The following is a 20,803-nucleotide window of genomic DNA, read 5'->3' on the forward strand; positions in this document are numbered from 1 at the left end:
AGTGAGCACTGTACACTTGATATTCTGTGTTGTAATTGAAATCAGTTTTGAAATATACTAAATGTCCAAAATATTGAATAAGTTTCTGTGTGTGTGTGTGTGTGTGTGTGTATTCTGTTTAACAGTGCGATTAATCATGATTACATTTTTGAGTTAATTATGTGAGTTAACTGTGATTAAATGATAGCCCTAATTTATACTCTTGAAGCAATTCTTAATGTCTTTAGTCTTTAGACTTCTGTAAACTAGGCAGTGTAAATATTACATTTGCTCCAAAGGTCATGAAAAAGACATAGCATGGCAGCTAAAATGGTGGTGTAACTTTGTTTGCTTGATGCATTTGAAGGAATTGTTGGGATTTTTTTTTTATAATGGAGATTGCCTATCTCCTAGAACTGGAAGGGACCTTGAGGGTCTAGTTCCCTGCCTTCACAGCAGGACCAAGTACCATCCCTGATGAATTTTTGCCCCAAATCCTAAATGGCCTCTGCAAGGATTGAACTCATAACCCTGGGTTTAGCAGGCCAATGCTCAAACCACTGAGCTATTCCCCCCCACAATGTAAGATAGTGTTACATGTAGAAAAGCATGACAAAACTGTGCTATCCCAGTAAACATTACGTTACTTTTTGAAACAATTATTTAAAAGTTAATATGAAGCTAGTAAATTAAATTTCTCTTTTTTTTCATAGCTGAATTTGCTACGTACCTGAATTTTTGCCGTTCTTTGCGTTTTGATGACAAACCAGACTATTCGTATCTGAGACAGCTATTCAGAAACTTGTTCCATCGACAAGGCTTCTCCTATGATTATGTATTTGACTGGAACATGCTCAAATTTGTAAGTAGAGTACATTGTTGACTTAGTCACAGAGGTCATTGAAGGAATCAAAGTCTATTTGGGATTGCTGCTATGTATTGATTTCTTAGAATCATAAAGCTGGAAGGATCTCAGGAGGTCATCAAGTCCAGCCCCCTGCCCAAGGCAGGACCAATCCTAACTAAATCAATCCAGCCAAGGCTTTGTCAAGGCGAGTCTTAAAAACCTCTAGGGATGGAGATTCCACCACCTCCCTAAGTAACCCATTCCACCACTTCACCACCCTCCTAGTGAAATAGTTTTTCCTAATATCTAACCTAGACCTCTCCCACTGCAACTTAAGACCATTGCTCCTTGTTCTGCCATCTGTCACTGCTGAGAACAGCCTCTCTCCATCCTCTTTGGAACCTTCCTTCAGGAAGTTGAAGGCTGCTATCAAATCCCCCTTCACTCCTGCAAACTAAACAAACCCAAATCCTTCAGTCTCTCCTCATAGGTCATGTGCTCCAGCCCCCTAATCATTTTGGTCGCCCTCCACTGGACCCTCTCCAATGCGCCCACATCCTTTCTATAGTGGGGGGCCCAGAACTGGACACAAGTGTGGCTTCACCAGAGCTGAATAAAGGGGAATAATCACTTCTCTGGATCTGCTTACAATGCTCCTCCTAAAGCACCCCAGTACACCATTAGCCTTCTAGGCTACAAGGGCACACTGTTGACTCAGATCCAGCTTCTCATCCACTGTAAGCCCTAGGTCCTTTTCTGCCGAACTGCTACTTAGCCTTTCAGTCCCCAGCCTGTAACAATGGTTGGGATTCTTCCGTCCCAAGTGCAGGACTCTACACTTGTCCTTGTTGAACCTCATCAGACTTCTTTTAGCCCAATCCTCTGATCTATCCAGGTCACTCTGGACCCTATCCCTGCCCTCCAGCGTATCTACCTCTCCCCCTAGCTTAGTGTCATCCGTGAACTTGCTGAGGGTGCAATCCATTCCCTCATCCAGGTCATTAATAAAGATGTTGTTCTTGGACCGGTTTTGTTCAGATCCTTGGGGTACTCCGGTAGAAACCGACAGCCAACCTGACATTGAGTCATTGATCACTACCCGTTGGGCCCGACAGTCTAGTTAGCTTTCTATCCATCTTACAGTCCATTTACCCAATCCATATTCCCTTAACTTGCTGGCCAGAATATTGTGGGAGACTGTATCAAAAGCTTTGCTAAAGTCAAGGTATATCACATCCACTGACTTTCCCATATCTACAGAGCCAGTTACCTCATCATATAAGCTAATCAGATTGGCCAGGCACGACTTGCCCTTGGTGAATCCATGTTGACTATTCCTGATCACTTTCCCCTCTTCCAAGTGCTTCAAAATGGATTCTTTGAGGATCTCCTCCATGATTTTTCTGGGGACTGAGGTAAGGCTGACTGGTCTGTAGTTCCCCAAGTTGTCCTTCTTCCCTTTTTTTTTTAAGATGGGCACTACATTTGCCTTTTTCCAATCATCCGGGATCTCTCCAGATCTCCATGAGTTTTCAAAGATAATAGCCAAAAGTTCTGCAATGACACTTGCCAACTCCCTAAGTATTCTTGGATGCATTAAATCTGGGCCCATGGATTTGTCTGTTTAGCTTTTCTAAATAGTTCCTAACTTGTTCTTTCCCCACCAAGGGCTGTCCACCTCCTTCCTATGCTTCGTTGCCTAGTGCATTTGTCTGGGAGCTGACCTTGTCCGTGAAAATAGAGGCAAAGAAAGCATTGAGTACTTCAGCTTTTCCCACATCATCTCTCACTATGGTACCTCCCTCATCCACTTTACTAACAGTGTTTGTTTTGAATGAGCTACCCAAAATTGCCGGTGCTCAAACAGCATTTGAGAAGGCCAAGCTTTCTTTGGGTGGTTGCGTGGAGGCTGATAGTTTGAAGAATCAGATTTTTCTACAGTGCCTCTTCATTTCAAACAGAGAAAGAGAGAGAGAGAGAGTGGCCATTGGCTTTAAAAAATATTCATGTCCCAAATAAGGATGTTAAAATGCAGTTATCAGGCTAATCGTATAGTTGATACAATTTGTATAGACTATACAGTTAGTTGATAGGACCATTCTGCAGAGCCACAGCGGGGGTAGCTCAGCTCTGCATTTTAAATGTTGTAAAATGAAGGCCTAAAACATAAGCCAATATAGCACAGGCCAGGTCTGAGGCCTAGTTACCGTATTTTCCGGCGTATAGGGCGACTGGGTGTATAAGACGACCCCCTATCTTTTTAATTAAAAGATAGGGTTTCATCTTATACCCCAGCGCCCCTCCGCCTCCTTTGCTCCCGGTGTCCCTGGTCTGCTGGAGATGGTCCCCAGCAGACCAGAGGCACCGGGAGCAAAGCCGCCAGGAGCGCCTGGGCTGCCCCCCCCCCCCCCCTTCCCCGGGGGAAGCCGGCGGCGGGGCATCCCAGGTGCGCATGGGCTGCCCCCCCGCTGGAGCCCCTCCGCGGCTTTGAAAGCCTCGGGGGAAGCCGGCGGCGGGGCATCCCAGGCGCGCATGGGCTGCCCCCCCGCCGGAGCCCCTCCGCGGCTTTGAAAGCCTCGGGGGAAGCCGGCGGCGGGGCATCCCAGGCGCGCATGGGCTGCCCCCCCGCCGGAGCCCAGGTTTGGCTGCAAACAGTAGCTGCTCCGGCACCAGCTCCTGTATGGGGCAGCAGCCTCTGTCCACAGGAAGCTCCCAGCTCCTTGCTGGGACACCTGTGGACAGGGGCTTCTTTGCAGCAGCCTCCCCTATTTCCCCGCCCCTCCCTCCTTCCCCCGCTGCCTCTGATACAGGCAGCTGGGGAGAGCAGGCAGCACCCAGGAGACAGTGCGGGGTGGAACCATCTTTTAAGCTGCCCCCCCCCCCCCCGCACTGGTTCCTGCTCCCCTCCTTTCTCTTGATAGAGGCAGCAAGAGAGAGGGAAGCAACTTGTCAAGTCACTACTCGACTATCTGATAAGCTTATGCTTGGGTAGTCGACTAGTCACTTATATCCCTAGTTCTAAATTGATTAGTTGATTCCGTATGTTAAGAATAAGATGCAAAGGGGAATTGGAACTCCCCATTATGAATCAATGGTAAGATGTCAATTTTCAAATGCAATGAATATTGAAACTCTAATACATTTTTTCATCAACTTGGGGTGCCAGCATCCACTTTTTAGCGCACAGACCTGAGTCTAACCAACCATTTCCCAGACTTTTTGGTGCCTTCCTGAAACATAGCTGCTTTAGCCCTTTGACTGTGGTGCACCGCAGGAAAACTTGATTCCTAACCCCCTCTCCCGCAAGTTTGTAAATCTAGCCAACATGTATTGCTGAATTGTCATTTTTGTCTCTGTGGTCCCATCTGCTGGAGGAGGTGTCTTTCCAAGAACGTTTCCCTTCACTCCTGTGTCAGGAAACAAGCAGAGTTTCTGTGAGCCTCTGGTGGATATTGTGGCAATGTGTTTTGCCCACCAAAGGCAACTGAAAGAAATTATGATGGGCTGCAAGGAAGAGGGGGCAGAGGTGAGGGAGTACGTAAGTGTGTCAGACTCTCACTGGTTAAGGGTGCCCACAGCACTTAATATAGCTGCCCACTATGCAGGGCCACAAGCACAGACTAATAGAATCATGTCATCATCTAGACATGGGATGATTAGCAGAGATTTCCGAAATTTTGTATGAAGAAAGTTACCTTTCTGGAGCTTTTTGAACAGGTTTTCCCACCTGAAAATGTAAAATCATGCATGATGCTACCCTTACCATTCCAGGAGTGGTGATGCAATAGCCATCTGGAAATTGGTTACCCCGAAGTGCTACAGGTCTGTTACGTACCAGTTTGCTGTTAGAAAGTGTACTGTAGGTGAAGTGGTGGCAGAATTTTCTGAGGCAATAAGGCGTGTGGTTTATCCCAAGGTGGTGAGAATAACAAATATTCTTGACGTTAGTGCTGATTTTGAGAGAATGGGGTTGCCTGGATTGTACTGAGGCTATTGATGCCCATAGTTTGCCCTCTTCGAGGAGCACATGCCTGTGTAAACCACAAAGGGTACTGTTGTGTTACTACTATTCTGAGAGATTGCAGATGGAATGTTGGTCTGGGCTCCAGCCTCAATGTGTGCCCAGGTTTTTTTTTTGAACCAGTGTAGACCTAATCAGTCATCACTAGAAATCACTGTACCAGACTAATGAATGTCTCATACCTAGAGTAGAAAGATCAATTCTTTTCCTGTTCACAAGGGAGAAATTTGGCATAAGTGGCTTTCCCTAAAGTAGGAAATTTTTAATCAAGCGTCTTCATTTAAGAATTCCACTCTTCTTGTGGTCTGCCAGTGTGAGATCAGTTTTAGGGTACAAAGTATGATTAAGTATAACTGAATCTTTAATTGGTATTTGTTGCGTGATTCTGGTTATTAGATATGAAAGGAGCCAACAGACACCAAGGTGTCCACAGTGCATTGGTTAGTAGGAACAGGCACAGCTTCTAGTTGCAGTGAGTAAGGTAGTAGGGACACCTTGCCCAATCCCGCCCACTGATTCTTTTCTACACCTATATTTATTCTCGACTTAGTCGTTCTAGTAATTTAAGAACATAAAACATAAGAATATAATATATCTACCAATTGATTATGTATTGCATAAAATACCTATTATGCCCATATTTGGGATACATCCTGCTATTCAGACTACAGACTACGGGTTACATGGATCCGACTTGCATCGGATCCCTACTTACAAACGGGGTGAGGCAACCCCGCACTAGCTGCTTCCCCCCAGCAGACCAGGGAGACGTGAAGCTAACGCCGCCCCCCCCCCAGCAGACCAGGGAGACGAGCGGCTTTTCTCAGCAGACACCTCAGCTTGAGAATAAAGGACTGAGGGAAGTGAGGTGTGGGAGAATAAAACTGAGCTTGGGGAAATGTTTGGCTAGAGTTTCCCCTACAATATGTACCAGTCCGACTTACATACAAATTCAACTTAAGAACAAACCTACAGTCCCTATCTTGTACGTAACCCAGGGACTGCCTATATTGCAAAAAAACTATATTTGATTGACAGTTCCATGAATGTATCTGTGATTTTTATTTAACTGAAATATTATGTACCTGTGCCAGGTTTTTCCCAATGTTCTTGGCGTGGTTTCACTGTACCATACTCCCTACGCACGATTGTTTAAAGCACTCTTGATTCTCAAAGCTCCCCCTCCACCTTGACCTGGCTTGCATGCATATGTGCACCAGACTTGAGACAGGCTTGGCTTTGCTTTGTTAGAAATCTGCACTTTGGGCAAGACAGCCATTGTTAGTTCAGTCAGGGTAGGGCCGGACAATTCAGACATTATTATTTTGGTCAAGACAGGATTGTCCACACTCCCCTACAGTATTTTCCCATCAAAACAGGTTCTGGGGTTTGTGAAGTCAACTTTTGAGTTTTTGAAAGAAGGCAATTACTGTTACTTGTAACTATATTGTGAGGTACCATACAATGAAAATGTTAGTTAGGCTTTCTAACACCCCAGTCCCTCTGATCACTGTAATATATGCATGCTAGAATGAAATACAAATTAAATTCAGTATCAGAGTTTTGATGAGAACTTACAGAAACAAACTGCCAGATTCCATTTTACACTTTGTGTGTGAAATGTTATTTTAGCCATTAGTAATTGTTTGAAATGCAATACTAAGCTCAATACTCAGCCTGATTATTTATGGTCTCATGACTTACAGGGAGCAAGCAGAGTCGCTGAAGATGCTGAACGTGAAAGGAGAGAGCGAGAGGAAAGGCTGAGACATACACGAAATCCTGCAGTACGTGGTTTGCCCTCCACTGCCTCTGGGAGGCTGAGGGGAACGCAGGACGTAACTCCTCCTGCTCCCCTTACCCCAACTTCACATACCGGTAAGTCATCCAACTCCTGGGGCAGACTGAGGCTGCAGATTATACTGTTCTTCGACTGCTTCCTGATTATTGGAAATTGATACATACTATTTTGTTGTCCTTCAAAATCAACTTGAGTAAATAATGAGGAGTAGGGAAATATTTTATAAACTTACTCTCTGTGTTTAAAACTAATAAAAGAAAGTTCTTCTTCACACTGTGTGTAGTCAACCTGTGGAACTCCTTGCTAGAGGAGGCTGTGAAGGCTAGGACTATAATAGAGTTTAAAGAGAAGCTAGATAATTTCATGGAGGTTAGGTCCATAAAAGGCTATTAGCCAGGGGATAAAATGGTGTCCTTGGCCTCTGTTTGTCAGAGGCTGGAGAGGGATGGCAGGAGACAAATCGCTTGATCATTGTCTTCGGTCCACCCTCTCTGGGGCACCTGGTGCTGGCCACTGTCAGTAGACAGGATACTGGGCTAGATGGACCTTTGGTCTGACCCAGTATGGCCGTTCTTATGTTCTGTAAATGCTGTTCTTTCCATAAATTGCTGAACAAGTTTTCCTTTCTATTGTGCATAGTAATGGCCTCACTACTTGCTAGTCTGATTTAGATTGAAATCGCACCTTTTCCAAGCTACAGGATGAACCCCTGAAATCCAGGAGACTCTGGTCAGCGACATCCATAGTCCAGTAAGATCACAGATGTTGCTGGATCAGAGAGCCCCAGCACCCGGGAGTGCAAACCGCCTGGGAGCCCCGGCCAGTGAAACTGGCAAGCTCCATTCCTGGCTGGGCGGGGCAGTAGCAGGACCAGCAAGTTCCATACCCAGGGATCCCCAGCAAAAGAGGGGCAGTGTTCAGCAGAAGTGGGGCAGCTGAGAAGCGGGGCCATGGCAGCTGGGGAGCTCCATCTCTGGAGAGCCCCAGTGGGCTGGAGCCCAGTGGCAGTGGGGCTGGAGCAGAGACAGCTGCAAAGAGGGGGAACATCCTTGGAGGCCGGTGGTAGGGGGCCGCCCCGATCTGGCAAATTCCCTTATTAGGGAGAGGGTTGGTCCCGAGAGTGCCGGTCAAGGGAAGTCCAACCTGTAACTTAATCTCAGGACATTAGATTTATATAATGTTGTTCTGTTTTTAAGTGTTCTGCGGAGTCCCCACTTCAGACTAATAAATGTAAACAGTTGTATATAACGAGATTTTCCCTAATGGTGATTTGATTTTTAATTGTATAGCAAAATGATTTTCTACTTATGTAAGGAATAACATAAAATTCCATAGGGCTGAGGGTTTTTTTTTTTCTTTTAAGCCTTTTTTTACTTGTTTAAATAACCAGCTTGTCTACTGAAGTTGGACTTAGATCTTCTTTTATTGTCCCTCAACCTAGTCGTCATGAGAATAGATTTCCAGGTCAATGGCAAGCTAAAATGAATTTAGATACACATTTGATCTTGCTGTTACATAATATTAGAAATTCAGTTCCGACTTTCACTTATTCAGATAATACAGTAAAACTCCAATTGTCCGGCATCCAGTGGTCCGGCTCTCCCAATAGTCCGGCACCAACTGGAACCTGGAAGTGCTCCGGCCAGCTGGACAATTGGAGCTGCTGTGATACCCATGGATGCTCGCGGCTGGGAAAGGGAAGGAGAGAAGAGGGGAAGGGAATTATACCCCTGTGACGGGTCTACTGGGACCCACACTGCATCCAACCGGGGGTTGGGGGATGGGCGGGGAACAGTGTGGTGAGGGGCGAACCCTCCGCCATTTTGCAGGAAGGCTGGGGAAGCCCCGTGGAGCTGCGAGAGCTAAGTCCCTGAACTTGCCCTGTTCCAGCTGTGCTCAGCCCCGTGCCACTGCTGAGAGTTTCCAGGAGGGAAGCGGGCTCCCCACCCCCCAGTAGTTATCACCGAGCAGGGGGGTGAGGGGCGGCACTGCGGGACCAACCCAGCGGCACCCCAGCTGCTCTGCTCCACCGCTTCCCCAAGTCCGCCGCTGAAGCTGATGAGCGGCGGACTTGGAGAAACGGTGGAGCAGAGCAGCTGGGGTCCTGCCGGGTTGGTCCCGCAGCGCCGCCCCTCACCCCACTGCTCAGTGATAACTACTGCAGTCTCGAGGGTGGGGGGCCCACTCCCCTCCTGGAAACTCTTGGCGGCTGCGCAGGGCTTCCCCCGCCTTCCCACAAAACGGTGGAGAGTTTACCCCTCGCCACACCATTCTCCACCCCCTCCACCCTACCCCACCCTGGACGCAGTGCGGGTCCCAGCAGACTTGTCACAGCCCCCTGCCAGAGTACCTCCCGATATTCCGGCATATCCAATAACCCAGTACCACCTAGGTCCCAAAGGTGCTGGATTATCGGAAGTCTACTGTACAATTAATTTCCTGTTCATGGCATTACTTCCGGCGAACCACATTGCAGAAATCCTGTATCAAGCCATGCTGCTACCCAATATTTTGGAGCAGTAGTTGATAGGGATATAAAATCCCATTAAAATGTTAACTAGCCTACTATGTCACTCTGTGGGTAGGGAACCGCTGGAGCAGCCCCCTGTCTGCAGCATGGTGGGTTCAGCCAAGCTGGAGCAGCCCGACGTACAGCAAGGTGGGCCTGGAAATGCTGCAACAGCCCACTGCGCGGTGTGACACACTGTGGACCATTGTAACAGGTTATCCAAGTAAGCATGCCGGTAAGGCAATGCTTACCAGGTAGCCAGTTAACCCTTTACATTCCTAATAGTTGAAGTGATGCACATAGCTCCCCAAAGCCCCACCATCTGCTAGAGCCAACCTTTCCCTTTGTACTTCATATTAGACAAACAGATTCCATTGTCAGTTTAGACTGAAAAGTGCACTTTATCAGATTTTTGATACCGTAAAATCGCGAGTATAATGCATGCTTTTTTTCCGGATTTTTTAGCGTCAAAGTCTGGGTGCGCATTATCTATAGGAGTTATTTTTTTTAAGTTTTCATTTGGAAGTTCTGCATCAGTTAGTTAATTGCTGGATACCTGAGGTTAAGTTGAATTTTATTAGCATAGACAAGCAAACATATACACTTTCCAAAAAGTAAGTAAAAGTAAGGAAATAAACACCGCAGCTCAAACACGCAAATATGTTAATTGATCTTCTACTCATCTTCAAAGCCCTTGAATTCGCTGTTGTTAGAATCGTCCTCGAACAGACGAGCAATATCTTCCGGGGTATAGCCCTCAACATCTTCATCCAGGTAATACAAGCATTGTAATCTTCGCATAATTCACTGTTGGCCTATTCATCGTCACTCGGATCTGTCCACAGGGCATCATCCTCGCTGCCATCCATAGCATTAGAGATGCTGCATTTCAGAAACCCCTTCCTTATGATGGCAGGATCAAGTTGAAGCCAGACATCCGCTATCCACTGGGTCACGTCTTGCAGCATCGGAGTTCGCATACGTCCACCTGCAGTAAATGTATATTCACCTTCCAACAATCAGGTGGTCCATTTCCTGCATAGTGCATCTTTCATTGGCTTGTTAATGGTCACGTCAAGCAGCTGCAACATTTTGGTCATTCCACCAGGAATAATTGCCAAGTCTGTTTTGTACTGCTGAAGCCTTTTCTTGATGGATGACATATGATGACAACAAAATGCATCCAAAACTATTACAGACCGCTTTCTCATAAGTCCACCCAGCTGCTTTGCCCAAACCATCTGTAGCCAATCAAGCATTAAAGCTTCGTCAATCCAGCCTTTAGGGTGAACACGCACATGAACAGTGTTCAGGAATATAATATTCTTTGCCATTGTCTTGCACTTGACAATATAAGGAGGCAGTTTAATTCAGTCGGCCATGCAAGCAAGCATTACAGTGAACCTCGACTTTTCATGCCCTGTGGTAGCAATTGAGATGGTCTTGGCACCTTTCACTTCAAGCGTTCTATCATAAGGATTATCGAAATTTAAAGGTGTCTGATCTGTGTTACCGATTCATGAAAGGTTGTATCTGTGCTCCTTGCATTGTTTTATGATAAACTTTTGAAACTATAGTAACTTGGTGTCAGAGTCCATGGGTAGCTTCTGCGCAATTGTCGTTCGGCATTGGACCTATAGGCCATGCTGATTCATGAACCGATCACTCCAGCCATGCGAAGCTTTAAATCCAGCTGTGTTGGCGCAAGTTTTCACAAGTCAAAGCCTTCATTCGAACCTCCGCAATGCTAACGCCTCCGCCTTGCTGTTGATGCTCAGCAATCCACTCAAGCAGCTTGGTCTCCAGCTCAGGATATGCAGCGCTTTTACCTTGCTCAGCCATCTTCATCCGAGGCTACGCTTGCAGGCACTCTTTCTGCCATCTCCAAAGCCGAATGTTAGACTCTGCTATGCCATCAAATTCACTGCTGGCAGCTCTGTTGCCATGAGCCTCAGCATACCCAAGTACCTTAAGTTTTTCAGCTGTAGTGTAAGATCGCCGACAACTCATGGTATCACAAAGAGAGCATCGAAACACTGCGCTTTATGTACTCGTGCAGTTGACCAGAAATACAAAAGGGCAGGAAATACAGCAAATTCAGAGTGCGCATTATAGATATGTGTTCATTTTTTCCCATGATTTTGACATAGCAAAGTTAGGGTGCGCATTATACATAGGTGCTCATTATACTCGTAATTTTAGGGTGTTTTAATTTACCTTTGGTCTCACCCAAAATTAGGAATTACTGAATCAGAGCTGTTATCCACCTAGTCAGATGTTCCGTTTCAGACTAGTCAGTACAAGATTCTCCACAGGAAGGGTTGAGAGAGCCCATAGTAGAGAGTTTTGTTCCTTTTCCGTAATTAGAAATTGCATTGAACTGTGATGCATATGTTATATAACACTTCCATACTCTTTAATATTAGTCATTATAATGCTGCATAGTCTTTGTTTGTGTTCGTTCTGAAGTGTGCTAAAGTAGTGTCCTCATCAACATCCTATGGCAGTGAGTTTCACAATCAAAGTACTCATTAAACAATAGTATTTCTTTATATCAGTTTAGAGTTTGCCACATTTCAATCTCTTTAAATGTTTGTTGTGTTATGAAACAGGGAAAAAGAAGCTTCTGATATTTGTTCCCTAGACCATTTATTATTTTTGGTACTTCTGTCATTGCTCCATTCTATTGGTGTTGCTCCCTCAGGCCTTTTTATGGTAGTGTCTAGAACCAGGAAATATGTAAAAGATCCATTTCTCTCAACATGTTTGTGAATGCCTCCAGACAAGATTTGGAAACATGTTTAGGATCTCTGGTCTTTGGAAGCTAAGAGGGGCAGCTCTACATAAACTGAGGGCCAGCAGGTTGGCTCAAAAATCTTTTCACCACAGATATGAGATATAATTGTATAGTCTCGTCAGAAAGTAATCAGTCTGTGGATCAGTGATGGGCAGCCTAGGCTATTAAGTGGGCCACATGAGTGTCCCTCCCTCACCTCAATGGGCTTCAAGATTGCCGTAACCAAGACAGTTTCTGAGGATAGGCTAGTCTTGCCAGGTGCACTTGCAGGATGTGCTGATTGAGACGTAGCTGTGGAAGTAGCAGAAGCGCACGGCTCTTTGTCAGTGTTGTGTGTAATCAGCATGCACTTTCCTTCGTGTACTTCTCCTTTACGTCTGTCATTTTAGAAGTACCAGTAGGAAAAAACCCCTTTGTGGATGGAAACCAGTAGAATCTGGCAACCCTGTGCATGCGCAACAGTAAACAAAACGTCTTGTGGTTTGCACCCAGAACTCTGATGGCCTCCATGCAGCCCTCGACCTACTGGTGTGGGTGGTGTGATGACTTTGAAACAAAGAAGTCATTAAGGTCTTTACCAAGAAGTTTCATGATGAAGTGATGTCTAACATAGTGAATGTTAGTGAGAATGGGGCAGGTTTAGAAGTTAAAATAAAAAAGGAACAAGTTAAAAATTATTTAGAAAAGTTAGATGTCTGCAAGTCACCAGGGCCTGCTGAAATGCATCCTAGACTACACAAGGAGCTGATAGAGGAGGTACGTGAGCCTCTAGCTATCATCTTTGAAAAATCATGGAAGTCAGGAGAGATTCCAGAGGACTGGAAAAGAGCAAATCTAGTGCTCATCTATAAAAAGGGAAATAAGAACAACCCAGGAAACTACAGACCAGTCAGTTTAACTTCTGTGCCAGGAAAGATAATGGAGCAGGTAATTAAGGAATCCATCTGCAAACATCTGGAAGGTTATAAGGTGATTATTAAGCATGGATTTGTAAAGAACAAATCATGTCAAACCACTCTTGATAGCTTTCATTGATAGGATAACAAGCCAGGTGGGGGAGAAGCAGTGGATGTGGTATACCTAGACTTTAGTAAGACATTACATATGGTCTCACATGATATTCTTACTAATAAACTAGGCAAATACAATTTAGATGGGGCTACTATAAGGTGGGTGCATAACTGGCTGGATAACTGTTCTCGGAGAGTAGTTATTAATGATTCACAATCCTGCTGGAAGGGCATAACAAGTGGGGTTCCGCAGGGGTCTGTTTTGGGACCGGTTCTGTTCAATATTTTCATCAGCGATTTAGATGATGACATAGAGCGTGCTTATTAAGTTTGCAGAGGATACCAAGCTGGGAGGGGTTGCAAGTGCATTGGAGGATAGAGTCAAAATTCAAAATGATCTGGACAAACTAGAGAAATGGTCTGAGGTAATAGGATGAAGTTTAATAAGGAGAAATGCAGAGGAGTCCACTTAGGAAGGAACAATCAGTTTCACACATACAGAATGGGAAGCGACTGTCTAGAAAGGAGTACTCCAGAAAGGGATGTAGGGGTCATAGTGGACCACAAGCTAAATATGAGTCAACAGTGTGACACTGTGGTCTGGAGTCCTCTCTTCCCCTCCCAGTCCTGCTGGGTCAGAAGATCTGGTGTCTGTCAGCCAAGTCACAGAATTGGGGTCACCATTTCCTCCTGCAGAGCAACACAGACACTGAATCAGCTCAGCTCTGGGAGGGCTAGGTTGTAAGGCTGCTGATAACACCCAGGAAACCAACCCACAAAAGGGACCAAAACGCCACATAAATCCATCTTGCCCTGTTTTACACAGAGAAAGCTCATAAAGATGTTTGTCCCTTTATGAATGAAAGCGAGAAATGGAGTTGTTACTCTTCCCCCGTAACAATTTGCGCTGAGCTTGATAATAACCAAAAGTGTTTTTATTAAGTATAAAAAGTAGCAAGTGAAAGCAGACCAAAAAGTAAGTTAGTTAAAATAAGCAAAAGACCCTAGCTAATTCCAATACAATATGAAACTTGTTACATGCAAATTCTTACTCTAAATAGTAGTTTTCAGGTCAAGTACTTCAAGTCAGAGTTGATCTTTACTCTGGCCTGGGTTTATAGCTATTAAGATCAAGCAGAGATCCACCATCTGTGTTAGACAGCATTTTTCACTAAGAAAGAGCTCCCCTTACACCTTCCCTCCATTTCCATACATCTCTGAAATATTTATGGAGATTTGGCAGAAGATACCCAGAATGATCTTAGTCTCACCATTCTAGATGTGGCAGACTTGGTTATATCTGAATCCTTGCATCTGTCCAGTGATCCATCTTCTTTTCCCTTTTCTCCCTGCCATAGGGCAACAAGATCAGGTGCAGCTGATTGCTGGTCCTTCAGCTAACAGCACAGCTGAGGAATTTCTAGGGCCTGATGTTTTATACTTGACATCAGGAGATCAAGGCAGCCCTGTTAGTCTTTTACTAGATAGAATAGGTTGAAATAAATAAATCTGTTTTCCTAGCAGAAGGAGGTGAACAGTGGGGTACCCCTGCGATCTGTCCTAGAACCTGAACTGTTCAACATATTAATGAATGATCTTCAGAAGGGAGTGAACAGAAGTGCTAGTGTTTCTGAACAATACAGAATTATTCAGGATAGTGAAGTTGAAAGCACACTGCGAGGAGTTACACAGGAATCCCACAAAACTGGGTGATGGGACAACAAAATGTCAGATGAAATTCAGTGTTCAGTGCAAAGTGATGAGCATTGGGAAAAATAATCCCAACTACAAATACCTAGAGATGGATTCTAAATTAGCTATTGCACCCAAGAAAGAGAACTAAGTTCATGGAGGTGTTTGTCCCATATCCTGATTAACAAAGATGGTGGGGGGTAGGGGGGTTGGTTAATTTTGGGTTTTTTTTAAGGTCTTAAAAATTTGTACCCTCCTATCCAAAAAACTATTGATCCTTCAGACTGGAAAATCTAAATCCTCAGATAGTGTAAAATGTCTTTAGACCCTTAATCTGTTGAATGGAGACTGAAGGGAATTGTATGCACCCATTAACTGCTAAATTACTACTTAAAGGTTCTGCACCTGTGATGTGACTAGACACGTGACTTCAGGAAATATTTTTAATCCTTTTTAACTGTAGTACAAAATAGGGATGTAAGTGAGTAGTTGAGTCATTACTCGACTAGTTGCTTTCCCTCCCCCATCCTCTCCTCCGCCTCTATCAGAGGCAGCACGGTGGGGGAGCAGGAGCTAGTGCTGTGGGGAGCTGGCTTAAAAGCTGATTCCCCCCAGCACTGTCTCTGCAGGTGGGCAGGGGAGGCAGAGGCACAGTGGGGGACAGGGCGCAAGCCGGAACAGCTGAGTCCCAGCTCGTGCCCAGTCCCTGCACACACACCCCCTTTAAATGTCGTAAGAGCCACTCAGGGTCCCACGTCATGGCTCTGTAGTTCCCTCCCTTATCAACTAATCGAATAGTCAATGGAAATTCCATCGACTGCACAATTAGCTGATTAAATGCAATTTAACATCCTTACTACAAGAAAGTTAAGTGATGATAATATTAATGCAATCTTTCTTACAGCTAACGCCTCTCCTCGGCCAGTGTCTGGAATGGAGCGAGAACGGAAAGTTAGTATGAGACTGCATCGTGGTGCTCCTGTCAATATCTCTTCGTCTGATTTAACAGGCCGCCAAGATACTTCTCGCATGTCAACTTCACAGGTACAGAATAGCCATTTTTTTATGAGAGAGTTTAATTTGAGTACGTATTTTGATCATGCTTTTGTACTTTCCTATGTCAATTTACCAGTTAATCAACGGGATTTCATGAAGAATATTCACTTCCTTATTTTGTAAGAGAGCTTAGAATATTGAGAAGATGTAGTTCCCACCTTTTTGCTTTGTTGAAGGTACCTGTGGAATATGTTAACATTTGCCACTCATAAGGTCTTTGTCTTACAATTTCTGTTCAGCATATAACAAAGTGTCATATTGATTTCTAAAGAAGTGAACAACGGGGATTTTTGTTTTAATCTCCATCTTTATACTACTTTGTGTTCTGCCAGTGGTGAGCCTTTTAATGGCATGGCTATATTAATGAGCCATACAAGATGTTTGGTATGCATTAGAAGCCCCATTGGTCTCACATGCTGTTGGTGCCTGTGCTATATATTTGTTTCACTGAAGCAATCAGAACAATGCCATATATTTGCAATTAGAATAATTACAGGTACTATAGTATTCAGGATCTTAAAGAGTCTTAAAATTATCCTAATAATTTAACTGCACAATTCAAAAGTCTTGTGCAATCTAGAAAACATGGCTTGTGCGGTTTAGTTCTGTGGTGGTTTTTTTAACTCTTGAGAGGATATAAATATAGCAATTGCTGTAATTCTGAGGGGGAAATGTGATATATTACACTTAGTAAAGATAATTAAGTCTCGAAATACATTTTTTTGTCTATGTAATCTTTTACTTTTCTATTCTACCTTCCTCACTATATCTTTCCTGTTTTGATAGATTATTTCAGGCTTCTGCCTACCTATTGGGTACCTTTCCTTTACAATTCCTGGATTTTTGTCTTAACTCTCACAGTACTTTATAGTTTGCTTTTAAAAATGTAAAAGTAAAATGTTTTTACTTTACTAGCTTTTTGGATATTTTGTAAACATGGGCTTATTTCTTCCCATCTGTGGATTTCAAGGAGAAACAAAACTACTACAGGCAGTCCCCGGGTTACGTACAAGATAGGGACTATAGGTTTGTTCTTCAGTTGAATTTGTAAGTAAGTCGGAACTGGCTCCAGATTCAGCTGCTGCCACTGAAACTGACCAGGGGCTGACTACAAGAAGCCGGAGGCAGAGTTGCTCTGCCCCCAGCTTCCTGGAATCAGTCCCTGGTCAGTTTCAACACTTGCTGAATCTGGAGCCTGGGACAGAACAGCTGGGGCGCTGCCCGGTAGGTTCCCACAGGACCAACCCGGCAGCACCCCAGCTGCTCTACCCGAGGCGTCCCGCAACAAAAGCCTGGTCTGCTGGGGGGGGGGGGGGGCGGCGGCACGGCGCACTAGCTGCGCCCCCAGCAGACCAGGGAGACCCGAGCAAAGCCGCACAGGCGGAGGGACCCCGCCGCCCGTGTGGCTTTGCGGCTTTGCTCCTGTCTCCCTGGTCTGCTGGGGGGGGGGTCCAGCAAAGCCGCTGGGACCCCCCCCCCCCCCCAGCAGACCAGGGACACCTGAGCAAAGCCGCCACCTGGACCCCCCCAGCAGACCAGGGAGACCGGGAGAACGTTTTCTCGCCCCGGAGGACACGGGTGGCGACCCGCTGCCCGTGAGCTCCGGGCCGAGAAAAGCCCCGTTCTTAAGTGCGGATCCGACATAAGTTGGATCCGCGTAAATCGGGGACTGCCTGTACTTGATTATTTAACACTTGTTTGACAAGCAAATCATCACTTTGAGAATTCAATTTGTATGTTTTCTGCACAGTTCAATGTGTCTCTGCATTAATGGGCTTTTTAACAAGGTTTGGAATTAACAGCTTTTTAATTAGCGAAATTAGTAAGCTTTTTAAACTGTCTGCCATTGTGTTTTCTATACTGTAGACACATGCCTAGCCTAGCTATTTGTATAAATAGTTAAAATTGTAGGTGCAACCTGTGTAGCATGGTTGTAGGCAATAGTGTAAATGGTCATATTGTGGTGGTGTTTATGATAGTATTGCCTTTAAATCAATGCAGTGTTCTTTGTGTCTAGTGAAGGTAGGTAATTCTAGATTCAACATAATCTGTATCTTAAATTTTAGAATATATATGGCTTGTCTTTGGGATCTGTAGAACACAAACTTATCTCCAGATAAGTTAGATTGTGGAGACTTCATCAGTGCATTTTCTTTGAAACGTCATTTATCGACAGTGTCCTCCTCTTATTCATGTAGTTAACCTAGTTAATATTAGGGCCATCAGTTAATTGTAATTAACTCAATGAATTAACTTGATTAAAATAATTAATCATGATTAATTGCACTGTTAAACATTACTTGTTTTAAATTTATTGGAAATATTTTAGATGTTTTCAAATATAGATTGGACCTCTATAAACTGAACTTCTCTTATCTGGCAACATCTGTCATGTGGCATGCATGGATGCTCCAGTGTTAGAGGATGCATGGAGAAAAGCCGGGGGGGGGGGGCACTCAGTAACTCGTCCCCCATCCTCCCAGGCCTTCAAGAGTGCTGAAAATAGCTCAAGCCTAGGGAGGGAGAGGGAGTGGTGGGGATACTCAAGAGACAGAGCAGCTGCCTCTTCCCCAGAGCACCCCCCACTCCATTAATGCCAGCCCATCTGCTGCCAATGGCAGCAGACAGCCCAGCATTGACCTTCCCTGTGTGGCAGTGCATCGGGGATCCCCCCAATCCTGCACCCCCGAAGCAGCAAGATGAGTCTCCACCAACCAATAAAATACAGCACAGCATAGACATGATGTGGGTATAAGGAGTCAGGGCCAAGCAGCCTCAGACTCCTTGGGTAGGGGTCCACAGGCCCCTGACCCCTCAGTACTCAGCTTAGCCTCTTCCCTTCATGTTTTGCGAGACCACACTGACCCCCAAACCACACCCTTCCTTTGTTCAAAACTCCTTCCCTCTCGCGTGAGAACTGGTGGGGCCCATGGTCTACACATCAGGGCCTCAGGGCGACCCCCATGTTGGGCAGTATTTACAGACAGAGGTCAGTAGGGGTCACCCAGAGCCCACATCCCAAGCATAACACCCAGCGAGTGGACCATACCCCCACTACATCACACTCTGGTCCAGCAGATTAGCTGGTTCAGGACTGGTTGGGTCCCAAGGGTGCCAGACTACGGAGGTTCAACATTTAAATTGATTTAAGCTACAACACAAAATGCAAAGTGTCCAGTGCTTACAAATATTTGCACTAAAGAAAGATTTTTAAAAGAAGTATTTCTGTTCACTTCATACAAGTACTATGGTGCAATATCTTTATTGTGACCATGTAATTTACAAATGTAGATTTTTGTTTCGTTTTTTTACATAACTGCATTCAAAACCAAAACAACGTAAAACTTTTGGAGCATACAGGTCCACTCAGTCTTCCTCCTTGTTCTGCCAGTTGCTAAGACAAACAAGTTAATTTACCTTTACAGGGGTATTGTTGCCTGCTTCTTAACAATGTCACCTAAAAGTGAGAATAGGCATTCACGTGGCACTTCGGCAATTGGTGTAAGGTATTCATGTGCCAGTTTTGCTAAATAATCATATGCTCCCTTCATACGTCAGCCAATATTCCAGGGGACGTGCTTCCATGCTGGTGATAGGCTCTTTTTGATAACCAAAGCAGTGCTGACCAATGCACAGGCCCGCTGACGGGAAGCAAGCAGGGCAACTGCACTGGGTCCAGTAATTCAAAGGGGATCAGGGCTCTTTAAATCGCCACTGAGTGCTGCATGGTGCACTCCAAAGCCCTGGTCAGCACACCATGGTGGGTGCTGAGGGCTGGACAGGGGCCAATACGCTCTAGTTGGCACTGAGGATTGGCTGCCTAAGCCCCCACCTATTCTGGGAGTATGGAATCTCTCCCCCCATCTCCACGCACACACCTTGTCAGGGGCCTGGCAAGTGTCTCCGCTCCCTTGCTGATGAACAGGGCTCAACAAATAAGAGCCGAGTTCGGGCGATCTGCGCATGCACGGCTCGCAAGCAGAGCTCGCCGCAGTTCGGCGAGCCCTGCTGATGAATGTTCATTTTCATCATATGAGTCAGATGCCACCAATAGAAGATGGATTTTGTTTTTGGTGGCTCATGTAAGGATGTTAAATATCCAGTAATTTACTAGTCAAATAGTTGATGGAATTTTCATCGACTAGTCGATAGGCACTTCTGCATTCTTCCTTTGAAATGTACAGAGTCCCCCACTGATCCCGGGCTCCATGCTGTGCTGCCACTTTGAAATGCCACGCGGCGCCTGGGATCATCCTGGGCTCCGTGCGGCATTTCCTCAGAACCTAGGATCAGCTGGGGACTCCCCAGATGACCACGAGTTCTGCGTGGCGTTTCCCCTGCTGACCCGATCTCAACGTGGTGCTCCTGCTTTGAAATGCCATGGCAGCGTTTCAAAGTAGCAGCATCCATTTGGCATGCCACGACAGTGTTTCAAAGGGGCAGTACTGCATGGAACACCGGGTCAGCTCCTTGCAGCGCTGCTTTGAAGGGCCGAGGCAGCGTTTTAAAGGAGCGGCGCCACACGGAGTTTGGTACAGGCTCCATGCGACGATGACACTTTGAAGTACCCTCTCACCCTCTTTGTTGCCTCTATTTGATAGAAGCAGCAAGGGGAGTGGGAATCAACTAGTCAACTCAACAATAGTTGACTAGTCCTTAACATCCTTAGGCTTGTGTTCTGTAGTGTCCAAATAGGAGTATTACGCTTTCAAGATTGCTGACATCATGTTCCATGCGTCATCCCTCTCAAGTTTTGGAAGGCACTTCAGAGTCTTAAACAGTGGGTTGAGTGCTATAGTTATCTTTACAAATACCTTCTTTCCATATGCTGGGTTGTCATCAGAGACTGCTGTAATACGAACTGTATGTCAGAATGTGAGTAAAATCATGGCGTAGGAGATGTACAATTCTCCCCTGAAGAGCCGAGTCACCGATTTAATTAAGACCTTTTTTTTTTTTAACAAGCATCAGCTTGGTAGCAGGGCCTCTGAAATGATGATTGAAGGATGAAGAGGCATATGAATACTTAGTGTATATGGCACATAAATGGCTTGCAATGCTAGCTACAAAAAAGCCATGTGAATCATAGAA

At 45.2% G+C, this 20,803-nt stretch overlaps 1 protein-coding gene across 3 annotated transcripts in view; it reads left to right on the plus strand.

Moving 5' to 3' along the window:
- The window catches only part of CSNK1D (casein kinase 1 delta), a 58,425-nt gene that overhangs the window by 22,368 nt on the left and 15,254 nt on the right, over positions 1-20,803 (plus strand). For all 3 annotated transcript variants that reach the window (XR_012896945.2, XM_075904240.2, XM_075904239.2), the window contains exons 6-8: positions 693-841; positions 6,554-6,725; positions 15,561-15,700. Coding sequence is in view for 2 of the 3 variants with exons in the window: in XM_075904240.2 (XP_075760355.1) it covers positions 693-841; positions 6,554-6,725; positions 15,561-15,700 (461 nt within the window). In the remaining variant the exon portion in view is untranslated. The remainder of the gene's footprint in view (positions 1-692; positions 842-6,553; positions 6,726-15,560; positions 15,701-20,803) is intronic.

This window comes from Pelodiscus sinensis, chromosome 20 (genome assembly GCF_052426305.1).
Source record: "Pelodiscus sinensis isolate ZL-2025 chromosome 20, ASM5242630v1, whole genome shotgun sequence".
NCBI lineage: Eukaryota > Metazoa > Chordata > Testudines > Trionychidae > Pelodiscus > Pelodiscus sinensis.